The following is a 17,238-nucleotide window of genomic DNA, read 5'->3' as shown; positions in this document are numbered from 1 at the left end:
AGGAGATGATTGTGAAAATGAAGAGCATGTAAAGAGTAGGAGGAGGCTGTAAACGCCTGGAGCTGCAGACACAGAATGAGCAGAAAAACAGCCGAGCTTGCATTCTGACTTTAGCAGCGACTGCACGCTGACAACACACGCAAGACACACACACACACACCATCATCAAAAAAGATCACTGTGCAAATATAAACATGCTATGAATCATGAAGTACGTGGGGGGGGGGGAGCTTAACCACAAACTGAACTATGCGCAACCAACAAATGTACAAACAGTCTGTTACACACAGATACAGTTGCAAAAAGGTGATGGGGTGATACGTATGTCACACAAAACACAACCGCCCACCCCACCTGTGAAAGAACACAGCTTCCACAGTGTAATGTGTGCAAATTTTAGTCCGGAGCCACAGTCAGCTGATAAAAATTGAGAAATAATGATCAGAGAGGCAGAGAGACATGACGAGGAGACAAAATTTAGACCATTCCATAATAAAAAAGTGGCATCTGTTTTAGGGATTAAACAGATTACGGAGTGTTACTGCCGCTTTAAGGACTGCCCACAACTGCTGAGAGCGCGGCGTGCTCCCAGCCCCCATCGACAGGCTGACACCTCGCTGAAACAACCAGATCATTTCCAACATGAAGGCTTTGTTGATCCGGGACCTCGTCTGACTTTCACAAAAAAGCAGAAGATGTGGACATCAGCACTTTTTCGGCACATTCCACCATTACAGGAGTTTTTTTCATGGAAAGAAATGTTTAATCCCCATAAAATTGTCCCTGAAAGCCATATTAATTTTTCAAACGGTGTCCACCTGGAGGTCTCTCACAGTTTCTGGAAAAAAAATTGAAGCAGCAAAGCTCCAAATCGTTCAGACATTTATTCGCAATAAAAAAATAGACGAGAGGGGTGGACCACACCTCACTCAAAGCCTGCTCACAGGCGAATGACGCAACCGACAGGCATGAAAAAACTCACGCATGCGCATGAGGGTTCAAGCTTGTCTGATGCAATCACACGTGATTCAAATCCAAATGGTTTTTTAAAAAATAATAAGGTCGGATACTTTTCTAATAGACCTCGTACAAATAAATTATAAAAAAAAAAAAAAAAAAAAAAAAAATCATACCTTATGATTTCCGGATTTTTTTTTAAGATTACGTCTCTCACAGTGGACATGCTCCTAAGATGAACATTTCAGACCCCTACATGATTTCTAAGTGCGAGAACTTGCAAAATTGCAGGGTGTTCAAATACTTATTTTCCTCACTGTATATTCAACATACTGTTGAAATGACACCTGAAAGCGTTGTTAGTGCAGCAACAATATTTTGACAGTGACCTGCTTCTACAACCCCAATTCCAATGAAGTTGGGACGTCGTGTAAAATGTTAATAAAACAGAATACAATGATTTGCAAATACACTTCAACCTATATTCAACTGAATACATTACAAAGACAAGATATTTAATGTTCAAACTGATAAACTTTGTTTTTGTGCAAATATTTGCTCATTTTGAAATGGATGCCTGCAACACATTTCAAAAAAGTTGGGAAGGGGAAAAATAAGTCTGGGAAAGTTGATAAATGCTCAAAGAACACCTAATTGGAAACAAGTGAGTGTCATGATTGGGTATAAAAGGAGCAACCCCAAAAGGCTCAGCCGTTCACAAGCAAAGATGGGGTGAGGATCACCACTTTGTGAACAACTGCCTGAAAAAAAACAGTCCAACAGCTTAAGAACAATGTTTCTCAATGTTCAATTGCAAGGAATTTAGGGATTCCATCATCTGCAGTCTATAATATAATCAGAAGATTCAGAGACTCTGGAGAACTTTCTACACGTAAGCGGCAAGGCCAAAAATCAACATTGAATGCCCATGACCTTCGATCCATCATGTTGCTTCAAAACCTGGATGTACCTTTCAACATTGATGGTGCCATCACAGATGTGTAAGTTACCCGTGCCATGGGCACTAACACACCCCCATACCATCACAGATGCTGGCTTTTGAACTTTGCGCTGGTAACAATCTGGATGGTCTTTTTCCTCTTTTGTCTGGAGGGCACGACGTCCACGATTTCCAAAACCAATCTGAAATCTGGACTCATCAGACCACAACACACTTTTCCACTTTGTGTCTGTCCATTTCAAATGAGCTCGGGCCCAGAGAAGGTGGCAGCGTTTCTGGATGCTGTTGTATGGCTTTCGCTTTGCATGGTAGAGTTTTAACTTGTACTTGTAGAAGTAGCGATGAACTGTGTTAACCGACAATGGTTTTCTGAAGTGTTCCTAAGCCCACGCAGTAAGATCCTTTACACAATGTTGTCGGTTTTTAAAGCAGTGCCGCCTGAGGGATCGAAGGTCACGGGCATTCAATGTTGATTTTCGGCCTTGCCGCTTATGTGTAGAAAGTTCTCCAGATTCTCTGAATCTTCTGATTATATTATGGAATGTCGATGATGGAATCCCTAAATTCCTTGCAATTGAACGTTGAGAAACATTGTTCTTAAGCTGTTGGACTATTTTTTCACGCAGTTGTTCACAAAGTGGTGATCCTCGCCCCATCTTTGCTTGTCAACGGCTGAGAATTTTGGGGATGCTCCTGAATATAGGTTGAAGAGGACTTGCAAATCATTGTATTTTGTTTTTATTTACATTTTACACAACGTCCCAACTTCATTGGAATTGGGGTTGTACACGTCATCCAGTTTGTGTTGCAATAATCTACACATGCAATATGCATGTGCAGATTATTGTATTATTATTATGTATGTGCAGTATCTATGCAGTACATATGCATAGATTAGATTACATTATTTATCCCTTGGGAAGACTCCCTCGGGGAAATTGAGGTTCCAGCAGCATTGTGTAGCAGCACACAGGGTAAGAAGCGTAGTGAGTATCATAATTAGAAGTAAAAAGCAATTTGCAAAATGGAAATGCAAATATAAATACCACAAACACTGCTTGCTTCTGGTTTACTGGCTACAACTACTGTTCCTCTCCTTCCCGTCCCCTGTCTTCCTGTTACTCCTCCTCCCCGAGTGAGGAGTTGTACAGACTGATGGCCTGTAGGACAAAGGAGTTTTTCAGTCTGCTGGTCCTGCACTTGGGAAGGAGCAGTCTGTGGCTGAAGAGGCTCCTCTGGTTGCTGATGACGGTGTGCAGAGGGTGACAGGCATTGTCCATAATGTCCAGCATTACATTATCTACTCCCGGAGGAATACTTACACTGTAAGAATACCACAAATTGTTAAAACATTATTGTTTTCACAAGAAAAATCCATCATCTTCAATAATACAGAAATATATGCCGCAAATAAAACTGAAATCTAATTGGCTCAATAACTCAATGTGTCCACACACAAACAGATGCAAAGGCGATGACACACTGTAATGTCCTACATACTATGCACACAGTGGTTGTACACAAAGATAATTAAAAAGAGAACAATTATAACACCTCAAAGAGTGCATCACTATTACAGTCAATTTGAACACTTAATAACCATTGTAATGTCAGTATTTTCTGTGCAGCTATACTGTGATTTGAGTTGGTATTTGCTGATGTTGCTTTGGCAATAAGTATCTGTGTATTTCATGCCAATAAAATAGCTTTTATAGATGAAGAGAACTAAGAGGATATAGTGATGATCCAATCATATCTGGTTGAGGAAGGATGTAACAGCAAGGGGTCAGGGCTTATCCAAAAGCATGGCAGCCAGATTATACAAAATAAATAAATAAACCTTTGGATCAGAAACTATTACGGACGTATGATTCTGCTTTACACATTACATTCTCCTCATCAAAACCAACCAACAACGAATTTGGTTTGCTATTCCATCCGTCAGTTATCTGAACCCTCTTATTTCAGCTTAGGGATGAGGGAGAAAACTGTCATTGTCTTTTATATTCCACAGCCCAGCCATAATAATAATAATAATAATAATAATAGTGATAATTGTAATAAACAATAATTCTTGTCTGCACCAAAAGTGATGAACTGGGCTTTCAAAAAATAAATAAGCAAATACAACTCAGAACGTATTGTGAGGTGTCTGAGAACAGTGGCCAGGTTGTACAGACTGAAGTGCTGTATTGCTCACCTGCCGTAGGCAAACCGCCTGTCTTTGTGATGATCTCCGAATGTGTCCCATAGCCTCAGGGACACACTGACCTCATCCACAACGTCACGAGATCTCTCTAACACCTGTAACAGACACACATCTTTACATATCTTATTTCCACAGTTCTCAGAGACTACGAGGGTAGACTGAAAAGTTCTAAGGCTCACTATGATACAGTTAATGCATTAACTGTATCATCTCCTCGTATCATCACCTCGCATTTTGAGGAATTGGATAATATTTGTCTACCGAAGTATAAAAGGTAATGTTGAATAAGCACATTACCCGTCAGCACATCATAAACACAGGCAACTGCAATTAGACTGCTCGAGTCAGGCCACATAATGGACAAACCAAGTTTGGTAGGAAACAGGGGCTTCATTTATGACACATTGTGGAGGATTCATACTAAAAGTATACATACCAACAAAAGCTAAAAAATGAATCTGGATAAAAATAAAAAATAAAGCGAGGGCACAGTGGTTTAGTAGTATGCACTGTTGCCTCACAGCAACAAGGTTGTGGGATCACTTCCCACCTGGTCCTTTCTGTGTGGAGTTTGCATGTTTCTCTGTGTGCTCACATGGGTTCCGTCCAGGTGCTTCAGCTTCCTCCCATTTCCAAAGACATGCAGGTCAGGAAAAAAAAAAAAAAAAAAAAAAAAAAAAAAAAAATCACACCTGCAGACAAAAGTCATCTTCATAAATCACACACTACTTTAAATTGTGCACACATGGATCTGCCTCATACCCTGACCTCCATATTCAACCAAAAATGTTCAATGCCAAGCACCTCATGAATATTCAAGCACACACATGAAGCCTGAAATGTGTACTCATCATGGCAACTGACGTGCAAGCCCAAAGTTGTATACAAATGTGTCTACATGTAGTTTACCAAACTCTGTGTATGCCTACCTCCTGGCATACACGGTACTGGTCGATGGCCCAGACGGTTGGCACGTGGGTGGCAAGCAACTGATACTGTGTGAGGGTGGCATTGCAGGCACGGGCACAGATTAGCCTGGTTTTGCCTACTGCATTATCCCCTACCACCACACACTTAATGGTTTCCACATTGGGCCGCTCATAGTCTGTGTCTATATCCATGGAGAGGGCCCTGGAGAGCAAAAGAGACAGGAGAGAGGAAAAGAGATTAATTCAGAATTCATGAAAAACTTAAATCACATTGAATGAGCCATCACAGAAGTATTGACATGACATTCCCCACAGTGTCATCAAGTACAGTCAGCCCAAACTCCCAGGAAGCTTTGGCAAGCCCCTGAACCTGGACTGACCAGTGTACTGAGGCTACTGCCAAAACTCCTCAACAGAACACATGGTTCTCAGAATGAGGAATAGCGGGACCACTCAGCTATTTCTGTAACAGCACACACACAAAAAGAGAGAACACCACAAAGACAAATGCACCGCTCAGCTCCCTGAACAGTTCCCCCTGTCCTCCTTTGACTCTTAATTATTTCCCTTTTGACACATCAGACAAAACAATGCAGACTGGTGATGTATTCATGTCAGCAGTACTCAAAGCAGATAATAACATCTTGAAAGAAAAAAAAAAAAGGAAAAAAAACCTTTGTGATTACACTTGTAGGTCATCCACTGGCCTAATTACCATCTTGCAATGAATGTTTGGATTCACACAAAAAGGTAAAATATTATCTTGAGTAATCCATGTGATATTTGCATTTAAGTTCAATTTTGGTAAAACTTTACAAGCACACTTGTGTAGTTACCTAAAACCTTCATCTTATTGCTAATATTGAAGGCAGCAGAAGTAAAGAGTCAAGCCAAAAGCCACAAGTCAGCCATACACTACACAATTATGATATCAATGCACGTTACACCAATATCTTAGGGAAATGCCACTGTGTATAGATTAAATACATCGGAATCACGTGCGTCGATGTTAGACCACGTCACAGCAGTTTAAGCATGTTCAAAACTTTTATAATGTGATCAGCGTCATATTTGCTGTATTACATCCTAATGCATATTGCATGGTGTTACATGCATGTTATTACAGGCAGAATGGCAAAGGGGGCACAAAGGCATACACAAAAAATGCACGTGTATGTGAGTCAGATATAATGATACACGCACTCATGGCTAATGTCCACCACATTTCCATAAACAATTTGTGTCAGGTGGACATGCTCATTTCCATTGTTGAAACACGGAAAAACAAAAAACAAAACAACCTTGTGCTTTGAAAGGACTGAACTTTCAACACATGCACATGAAGGTGTCCACACACAAAGCCCCCATGTGGTCGGGGGGGGGGGGGGGGATGCATAGTGCTCATTCATTCCTAAATATGCATGCACCTGCCTCTGTGAGCAAACAAAATCTGTCCTGTGGTCAATTCCATGTGACCACTAACTTAAGATAAAAATAGGATTAAAAAAATATGAGAAACAAAAAAAAAAAAAAAAAAAAGCACACACAGAAGCCCCAGAACAATTTTCTTCTGCATAATTAGAATACATACACATGGACTGTTGTATCTAGGGCTGAAATGACTAGTCAAGTAACTTGAATAATTCGATTACAAAAAATGTTTAAATTCTGTGCCTCGAAACTTTGTTTAATGTTGTAGTACATATGCCAGGCCTGTGTGTGGCACTGCAACGTCCCCAGAATAAAAAATAAATAAAAGACTAGTGCATAACAGCTAATCAAATTAGCAATGACAGCTACCGCTTTTCAACGTGACACACAGAGAGTAAAGTAAAGCCTTTGAAGAGAAAGGCGTCCACGCTGATCATCTGAAATAGACTTACGGCACACGAAGCAGAGTGTTTGTCTATTTTTAAAAAACACACGGCGTGGGGAGGGACAATTGACCCCGCGGCCGGCTGCTGTCTCTCTGTCCACTCTTTCTTCTGTGTTTCTCTCAGACTCGCACTGAGTGTTTCGCTTTTTACTTTTCGCTTTTTTGGGCAACATACAACGCTTCACAAACACGGTAACTTAAATAAAATAATAAAAAAACAAAAAAAAAAACAGGCTTGCATGTTCAACCTCCAGCTGAAATGCCCACCAACCTTTATTAAAATAAATAAATAAAATAAAAAAAAACTTAAAAATGGATAAATTTTACAAGTTGGAGAAAACAAAACAAAACAGAAAGCCACATCCCATCGCCATTTCAGCAAAATGTCAACACTGGCGCAGCGACATTGTGCCATTGCTTAGGGAGAGCCCTGGACTATTGATGTTGTTTAAAAATGCAAAAGTACTTTTTATCTGATTACTCGATTAATCGCCAGAATAATCAATACAATACTCAATGACTAAAATAATCAATAGCTGCAGCACGAGTTGTATCTGCAACCTTTTAATCAGTTCATTGCTCTGTGAAGTGTGGTTTAAAAAAAAAAAAAAAAAAAACAATTCTTACTAAGGCCCCATTACTAGAGCAACTGAAATATTCACAAGTGCCGTTTGTTGTTCCATTGACACAAACACCAGAACAACATTTCACTCCAGCACAACTATTATTTATTCTCTGGACATTTAATGCATCAAATCTGTGCATCAAAACCATCTTCATGTTGACTTATGCATTTCCTTTGAAGTCTTACTCTTACTTTTACTCTTGTTATTCAACCACTCCGCCATCGTGGTGGGGGAGTTTGCGTACCTGGATGATCCTAGGAGCTATGTTGTCGGGGGCTTTGTGCCCCTGGTAGGGTCTCCTAAGGCAAACAGTTCCTAGGAGACAGGTCAGATTAAGGGCAGCTCAGAAGCTCCCATGACGAGTACAAAATCAAGGAGCAAGACGTCGGCCGGTATGGCAGAGCTGGGGCCCCACCCTGGAGCCAGGCCTGGGGTTGGGGCTCACACGCGAAGCTCTGGTAATCAGGCCTTAGCCCAGGGGCCCGGCCGGGCTCAGCCCGAAAGAGCGACGTGGGCCCACCCTCCTGTGGGTTCACCAACTGCAGAGGGGGCCATGTGGGTCGGATGCAGAGAGGACTGGGTGGCAGTCGAGGGCAAGTGGCCCGGCCCGCGCTCACAGCCCCTGGCTGTTGTGACGTGGAACATCACCTCGCTGTGGGGGAAGGAGCCTGAGCTTGTGTGGGAGGTTGAGAGATACCGACTAGCGATAGTCGGGCTTACCTCCACACACAGCTTGGGCTCTGGTACCCAACTCCAGGAGAGGGGCTGGATGCTCTACTTTTCTGGCGTTGCCCATGGGGAGAGGCGGAGAGCTGGGGGTAGCATTGACTATTGCTCCCCAGCTCAGAATGAGAGGGTCGTGTCCCTACGCCTTCGGGTCAAAGACAGGTCTCTCACTGTTGTCTCGGCCTACAGGCCGAGTGGTAGTGCAGAGTACCCAACCTTCTTGGAGTCCCTGGGAGGGGTCCTAGATAGTGCTCCGACTGGGGACTCCATTGTTCTCCTGGGGGATTTAACACCCATGTGGGTGGCAACAGTGAGACCTGGAGGGGGGGTGATCGGGAAGTATGGCCTCCCCAATCTGAACCCAAGTGGTGTTCATTTGTTGGACTTCTGTGCTAGTCACAATTCGTCCATCACGAACACCATGTTCAAGCACAAGTGAGTCCATACGTGCACGTGGCACCAGGACACCCTGAGCCGGAGGTCGATGATTGGCTTTGTCGTTGTATTATCTGATCTTCGGCCACGTGTCTCGGACACTTGGGTGAAGAGAGGGGCTGAGCTGTCGACCGATCACCACATGGTGGTGAGTTGGATCCGCTGGGAGGAGAGGAAGCCGGTCAGACCTGGGAGGCCCAAACGTATCGTGAGGGTCTGCTGGGAACAACTGGTGGAACCCTGTGTCAGCGAGGTCTTCAACTCCCACCTCCGGGAGAGCTTCTCCCAGATACAGGGGGAGGTTGGAGACATGGAGTCCGAGTGGACCATGTTCTCCACCTCCATTGTCGATGCGGCCGCACGTAGCTGTTGTTGCAAGATCTCTGGTGCCTGTTGCAGTACGGCAACAGGTACGGCACAGTGATCCTACCTTTGTCTGAAGAAGACAGTCTATCAAAGAGAGCCTTTCTGCTCAGGTGTCCATACAGAAATGTGCCTTTCTGAGTTATAAATAGCCCCTTTCCCACTGGCCCCTTTCTATCTGCAGTAACGTCAGTAACACCAGGTAAGAGAAAAAAAGAGAGAGAGAGACACATAAGAAGCAGAGAACATTACCACAACCACACACTCATCTTAAAACCTAACAGCCTAAAGCAGCCGATCCCTTCACACCGGTTGGAAAAAATAAATACAGTGAGGAAAATAAGTATTTGAACACCCTGGAATTTTGCAAGTTCTCCCACTTAGAAATCATGGAGGGGTCTGAAATTTTCATCTTAGGTGCATGTCCACTGTGAGATACATAATCCCCGGGGCCATGTATTGTGAGATTCTGGGGAACAACCTCCTTCCCTCAGTTAGAGCATTGAAGATGGGTTGTGGATGGGTCTTCCAACATGACATTGGCCCGAAGCACACAGCCAGGATAACCAAGGAGTGGGTCTGTAAGAAGCATATCAAGGTTCTGGAGTGCCCTGGCCAGTCTCCAGACCTAAACCCAATAGAAAATATTTGGAGGGAGCTCAAACTCTGTTTCTCAGCGACAGCCCAGTAACCTGGCTGATCTAGAGAAGATCTGCGTGGAGGAATGGGCCAAAATCCCTGCTGCAGTGTGTACAAACCTGGTGAAAAACTACAGGAAACATTTGACCTCTGTCATTGCAAACAAAGGCTACTGTAGCAAATATTAAGATTGATTTTCACAGGTGTTGAAATACTTATTTGCAGCAGTAACATGCAAATAAATTATTTTAAAAAAATCATACATTGTGATTTCCATTTTTTTTTTTTTTTTTTTTTAGATTATGTCTCTCACAGTGGACATGCACCTAAGATGAAAATTTCAGACTCCTCTATGATTTCTAAGTGGGAGAACTTGCAAAATCACAGGGTGTTCAAATACTTATTTTCCTCACTGTAAATAAAAAAGGATGTCAGGGCTGTAGTGTGGCTGGCGGTAAGTGTTTCAAAACATCCACAACATTTACACAGTGTTTTTGACAGCACCAACAAGGATGGATGGTACAGTTCATTCTGAGCAAATGCAAAGCAACGTGAGATAAACATAAGGGATTTTGAGAGCGACAAGGCAGCGAGAGGATTATTAGAGTCTTAGGGGGACCATCAGACCAGTATTAGAATTAGTCAGTCAAGACACACGGATCAAAAGGGCAAGACAAACAATAACCGAGGTGCTCCAGGAGAGAAATCACTACTTTATTGCTGGTTTTCCAAAATACTGTCAGGAGAGCAGAGAGCGGGAGCAAAGGAGAATGTGCAGAGTTCGGTTTAAGATCCGCCACAACTGACCCATGGGAGCCTTTTAAGAATGTATGTGTGTGTCTGCATGAGGGCGTGCATGCGTGTGCATGAAGTAATGAGCTTAGGGCTGCTCTGCGGGACATGAAATGATGCGAGTAGTGATGTAACCAGGAGGCAGAGTTTGCGGATCTGTGGCTCCACCGTGGACCCTGAGCACACAGCCAGCAGACACCTGCACGCCATGCACACTCACAAGCTCAAGAGATAAACCTGCTGTGCTTCCACAAACTATTATTTTAAACTACACTGACTGAAGGATGGTCAGCATCCAGAGCAGGTCACATCAGAAGGGAGGTTTCAGTTTTGGCCCGTGACCTGAAAGTGGTTCTCGACATCTGCTGGACAGAGTCATTTTCTATGAAAGACAGCAAAGGAGGCAGCAAGAACAAAGTGATGGAATATGATAAATCATGTGCAAAAAGACTGAAAGATTACAAAGCATTAGTTGCCTGCATGTATACATGCATTCTGCCTGTGTTGGAGTGTGACAATAAGTACTAAGGTGCATGATGTGAGAAAGTGTGGATTTCATAATAGCTTTGTTTCGGCCACAGAGATATTACAATCTCTTTCACTTCCATTTCACAGCTTCCTGGTTACTGAATCTCCCTCTCTCTCCTTTGATTAAGTACAGACCAAGGGATGGCTTTTTCAACCCCCATTTGACCTACATATGTCTGGCCTGCCCCCTGAAAAGGCTCATAGGCACCTTTCCAACACAAGAACTTGTAGGCCATTTTTAAAGGTCCTGCGCTGGAAAGGTGCCTATGGAACTAAACTAAACCAAATTTTTCCAACCCCAAAATATAGTCAGAATGCTCCCCCCCCCCCCCCCCCCCCCCAAAAAAAAAGGCATGAAGACAGATATTCAAAATGGTGTCCAAAATAGTTTTTTTTCCTCTCTCTCTCATTAAAATGGCATATAAAGCACATTCTTTTCACTTGGTTTAGTTCTGGGTGAAGGTGCCAAAGGAGTAGTCATAGTAGTTACCCTACTACAATATGTACAACTTTTTATATGTTACACCTATATATGATTAGGATTCCAAGTTAATTATTCTCAGTTCCACCATTCTACATCTGGGCATGTAGAAACTGCTCTGGTATGAGAAACATTTTAGCCTCAAGGGGCAGATTTTAGACTTGCACAGTGTACGGCACAGACGTCTATATCTGGACTACTGCATACTTTCTGAGACACGCCCAAAGAGCCTGTCTGTTCTCTGTATGACATGTCCAGTTTGGTTTGTGGGACAGGGACAGAGAGATCCCCAGAGGGTCTGGCAGGCACTTAAAGCAATAGACACACAATTCCCTTCTCAGAAACCACAAAACGTTACTTCTTTGGGATGCTTTACCCCAGTATGTTATTTTTACCTGCAATATCTACCTGGTGCCCCATATTAGCTGACAAGGTGCACAATATTAAAGTTCTGCCTACTCAAACATTTACTTGTAACCTCAAGAGGACCTCTCCCACTCCATATTCTTACTCATCTTTCTATGTTTTAACACTCCAACATTGGGTAGTTCTGTCCTTCACTTCTCTCTGTCATCCCTCTTGCTTTTGTCTTCTCGTTTTTCCTCTCGGTCATTCAGCATCACGTCTGCTCTGCCGCTTCCATCACCCATCATCCAAACTGCTGCACCGGATTTATCTATGAATTCATACTTTTCTGGATGGAAATCAAAGAGCAGCACTATGCAGACAGCCCTCCCACATCCTGTGTGCATCCCCTCTCTGTTATGTAACACCTTTAGCAGTCCACAGGCAGCGCCACACATCCCAGAACCTTCCATAGCACCCATTCATATCGTCATAATGATATGACCTCGTCCTTAGAGCCATGGGGTGACCTCGTCCTTAGAGCCAGAGGTCACCCCAACGCCCTGACGCAACCAGTGGCCCTGTGCTCCCCCTAGACTCTGCCAGCAAAAATGACAAAAAAAAAAAAAAAACTCGTAATAATGACCTCAGTCACAACCTACATTACACATGGGCCAACACTCATGGACTCGCAAAAAAAGCTTGGCTGTACAGTCAAAGTGTCCCTGTGTAGTACTTGGAAAACACAGACGGGCTGCTCATGCAGTGATGTGCAAAACCTCATTTATATGCATCTTTGCAGCCAAAGATGAAGCACTCATGCTCATTTAGACACCGTTAAAAACATTTGTGCGTGCTTTCAGGTGTCGTTCTTGTGCACGAGAGACGCCTCTGAATGTGCATGGATGTTGGAAACAGTAACTGCCACAGGCATAGACTGGTTACATAACTTGGCCTGTAGCCTCTGCCAGGGCGTCCTGGATGGCTGACAGAAGACCTCACACACACACATACAAAACACAAATATACATTCACGCGCTGACACACACTTGCCTCGCCCTTTGCAGATGGTGGTGGTGTTAATGCACACCCTGTGGCGGACAGCGAGCTGCACTGATCTAATGAAAGAAAGGCCTCTGGTAGCAGCATGGCAGCGGTCTGAAAAAGCCGCGCTCCTCTCAGTTTTTGTAAACACAGACATATTCCTCTCGCTGCCCTAATTTCCTTACTTCCTCCTCATCTCCCTTCCTCCTCCACTGTCCATACTTTCCACCTACTCCTTCACTCCCACAGCCCCAGCTTGCTCCTCATCGCCTCCATTCTCATTTACGCCTTTAAGTCTTCCAGGATCTACTCCAGCGCAGCAGTTTTTAAAAAGCCTTCCCTTTCCCTTATCTTACATTCACTTTCAGCTTTCTGTTTTTTTTCTTGAAAGATTTTTTTTCCTTTTGTTTGAATGAGTTGAGAATTTGTTTTCAAAATTGACAATATTTTTGATTCAAAGAACCAAACAGTATTGCTGATTTTTTTTTAAAATCATCAAACTCCAAATGTTGTGCCGACATATAAAGTCTTGTGTCAAAAGTCAGTGTGGCTGTGCACAGATAACTAAATCAACTTACTTGCTTTACCCACCAGTAGAAAAATGAGTAATTTGATGACTGAGATATTACACACTTTGTCAGCAAGCTAAAAAGGTCATTAATAGTCAGATTTATTAAAGGTTTGCGTAGGTATCACCAAAAAACAAACAAAAAAAATAAACAAATCAGCAACCTGATCTACTAGCAATGGTCAACTGATCAATTTAAAAAAAAGTCATATTACAATGAAAAGAGAGTGTTTCATCATTTTCTCTGAGTGGGCTTGTTTTTTCAAAAAGGGCAGAAGCAGAAGAGTAACTGCTCACTGTAAATGACAGATAGTTGGATACTATAAAAAATTATCAGTAGATATTATCTGACACTATTTTTCAGTTCCCATCCATTTTTACGGTTCCATTTTTCAATTCACACACATTTTCATCAATTATGAGTTACTTTTCATTCTTTACACCCTTGAGGACAATTTCCTGAAAGAATAAAAGGAAGATGTGTTTTGAATGATGAATGTAAGAGACTCAGTTTTAAAGTTATGTCACTTCATAGTTTTTTTTTTTTTTGTTTTGTTTTTTTTTATAAATGCATTTTCATTGCCTTCATTTTTAATCATTCCACCCCTTAAAATGGATGACCGTGTAGCAGCATGCACTGATATTGTAATGGTGGTATTATTTTTTTAATCAACAAAATATGATATACAACAGCAAAAAACACTGTGCTGAAAATCCTTTTTTGTGTTGTTTTTTGTTTTGTTTGTTTGGTTTTTTTTTTGCACAGAAGTGGATCCAGTTGAGGTTGGGTTTGAGCTATCTTTTGTTCTGAGTCATACAAAATTGCAAAACTGATATTTATGATGACAGAAAAAAATACAGTGTATTAAATACAATGATCAGAGGCTGACAGGCCGCTCTCACTTTCAGACACGGTTAAGCTTGTGTTGTGTGTGCGCTAGAACATGAAGGCGAAATTGCACAATCAGAAGTAGAAAATACACTTAATAATACAGTTGTAAAATACACACTTATTGGAAACGTGTACTTCAAAAAAAAAAAAAAAAAAAAAAAAAAAAAAAAATATATATATATATATATATATATATATATATATATATGTGTGTGTGTATGTGTGAGACTATTTAGCAAGATTTACCCATTCACCACAAAGATGACTATTGGAATTACAGTTTAGTGCAGTTTCAGGTAATTTAGTGTACAATGATCTGACATTCTAATCTAATTACAGTTGTTCTGCAAATCTGATTGGTTAATCATGCGAGATTTCAGACCATAAAATATCACGTTGACAGTGGCAAAATATTCGACAGTTTCACATTTGATGTATTACTCCATGCCCTGACTGGGCGCATTGTTACACAGATAATAATGATGCTGTCAGCTGAGAGCAAGAGAAACTGAGCAATATAAAGCGCCTTGGGGCAACTGTTTGTTGTGATTTGGCGCTATATAAAAAAATTGATTGATTGATTGATTGAAAGGCGGAGCGACGCCGATGCCAAATTGGATGAATTTAAATTACCATACTTATTGATGTGGATTCTGCTCATAGAATTTCCAGTTTAGCATGAAGACGCTGTTGCTATGGTAAGCTTTAATGAGCCGACCACACCCTTTGTCTACGTCACAGTTTTATCGAACTATATTATTATACAGATTAAGATTTAGCCTTCAGTAGTGAACTGTTCTTTTGCTGAAAACACGGATCCATGCAAACGTTGGAATTGGATTAGAATGGGAATAACCCCCCTTGTGTCTGATGATTTGCAGACGTTAAGGCTGGATTATGGTCGCAAATTGAGTTTTACCAGCGGCACCGATAAAATGGTTATTTGCGACCGTACAATTTGCGGCAAGTAACCGTCCTGAAAGCAGTTCAGGTATTAAGAACAGGAGTGCCACCTAGTGTTCAAGAGATGAAACTTCAGCCTCTGACACAGCAGTAAACAAATTTTATTCTTTCACCTAAACATCAAATCTCGGCTTGCATCTTAGATGTACCTTACGGCAAATTGTACCTGTAATTTTGAGATCTGCACAATAAATCTTTTCAAAATTACATTATATCTGTTTTTGTTTTTAATTTAATTATTTTGATCAATTTACCTTTGCTAAGAGACCCATTCAGAAACATAATTTTGCACATAGGTTTATATCGCGATATATACCATTACCGTGAAGGGATTCAATTTATACTGCGATATGAATTTTAGATCATATCGTAGAGCCCTAGATCAGCCTAAGTCTGAATACAAATGTGGCTAGGATCCGGCTATTTACAGGATCATGATGTCAAACTTCCTCAATACATCCGTGCCCCCACAGTTTCCTCTCCACTGTGGCGGCGCTCAGTGCAGCTCGCCAAGAAAATGCCCCAGAGATACACACACACACCTGAACATTGACATCCAGGTACACACACACAAATTCAGCTGGATTGAGATTGGACACATATGTAGGATGAGACAGATTTGGAAAAACAGGTGTGTGTGTGTATATATACACATATATATATATATATATATATATATACATACATATACATACATACACACACATATATATATACACACACCATACCATCTTTATTTATAAAGCACATTAACACAGCCACTGCTGACACAAAGTGATGTACACTAAGACATCCATTAAAACACATTTAAATAAATAAATAAGAAGTACAATTTAAAAACTAAGTCTCGCTGGGACTGAAAGCCAAGGAGAAAAAATAGGTTTTTAAATTAACTTTAAAAATGGGCAGTGAAGGGGCCTCTCTCACAGACAAGGGCAAGCTGTTCCATATTTTAGGAGCAGTAATTGAGAAGGCCCTGTCCCCTATAGTACATACATAGTAAAACTTGCCCAAATTTGTCCCATTCATTTGGCCCAAATAAATGGGTTCATTTGTGCCAGGGAATTTTGTCCATTATAATCGAAATCTTCCATATGTATAAAACGGACAAAATCTGTTATATGTACAGTTGTATGCAAACGTTTGAGCACCCCTGATGATTTCCATAAAATTTTCCTTTATAAATCATTGGTTGTTTGAATCAGCAATTTCACTTAAATATATCATATAGCAGACAAACAGTGATATTTGACAAGTGAAATGATGTTTACAGGATTTACAGAGTGTGCGCAATAATTCTTTAAACAAAATTAGGCAGGTGCATAAATTTGGGCACCCCAACAGAAAAAAATACATCAATATTTAGTAGATCCTCCTTTTGCAGAAATAACAGCCTCTAAATGCTTGCTATAGCTTCCAATGAGAGTCTGGATTCTGGTTGAAGGTATTTTGGACCATTCTTCTTGACAAAACATCTCAGGTTTGTTGGTTTCTGAACATGGACAGCCTGCTTAAAATCACACCACAGATTTTCAATAATATTCAGGTCTGTGGACTGAGATGGCCATTCCAGAATGTTGTAGATGTTCCTCTGCATGAACGCCTTAGTAGATTTTAAGCAATGTTTAGGGTCGTTGTCTTGTTGAAAGGTCCAGCCCTAGCACAACTTCAACTTTGTCACTGATTCATGAACATTGTTCTCAAGAATCTGCTGATATTGACTGGAATCCATGGGACCCTCAATTTTAACAAGATTCCCAGTACCTGCACTGGCCACACAGCATAATGGAACCACCTCCAAATTTTACTGTAGGGTGCAAGCGTTTTTCTTGGAATGCTGTGTTCTTTTTCAGCCATGCATACCACCCCTTGTTATGTCCAAGTAATTCAATTTTAGTTTCATC

The 17,238-nt window shown here is 41.5% G+C and overlaps 1 protein-coding gene across 3 annotated transcripts in view; it reads right to left on the bottom strand.

Moving 5' to 3' along the window:
• rhobtb4 (Rho related BTB domain containing 4) overlaps window positions 1-17,238 on the bottom strand; it is a 193,352-nt gene that overhangs the window by 41,980 nt on the left and 134,134 nt on the right. For all 3 annotated transcript variants that reach the window (XM_034170073.1, XM_034170072.1, XM_034170071.1), the window contains 2 exons: window positions 5,057-5,258; window positions 4,119-4,222 (listed from right to left, as the gene is read on the bottom strand). In XM_034170073.1, coding sequence (XP_034025964.1) covers window positions 4,119-4,222; window positions 5,057-5,248 — 296 coding nt within the window. In that variant the 5' untranslated portion in view covers window positions 5,249-5,258. The remainder of the gene's footprint in view (window positions 1-4,118; window positions 4,223-5,056; window positions 5,259-17,238) is intronic.

Source organism: Thalassophryne amazonica, chromosome 5 (assembly GCF_902500255.1).
Source record: "Thalassophryne amazonica chromosome 5, fThaAma1.1, whole genome shotgun sequence".
In the NCBI taxonomy this organism is placed as follows: domain Eukaryota; kingdom Metazoa; phylum Chordata; class Actinopteri; order Batrachoidiformes; family Batrachoididae; genus Thalassophryne; species Thalassophryne amazonica.
Note: the sequence above shows the minus strand (reverse complement) of the source record. Positions and strands in the feature narration are given on the sequence as shown.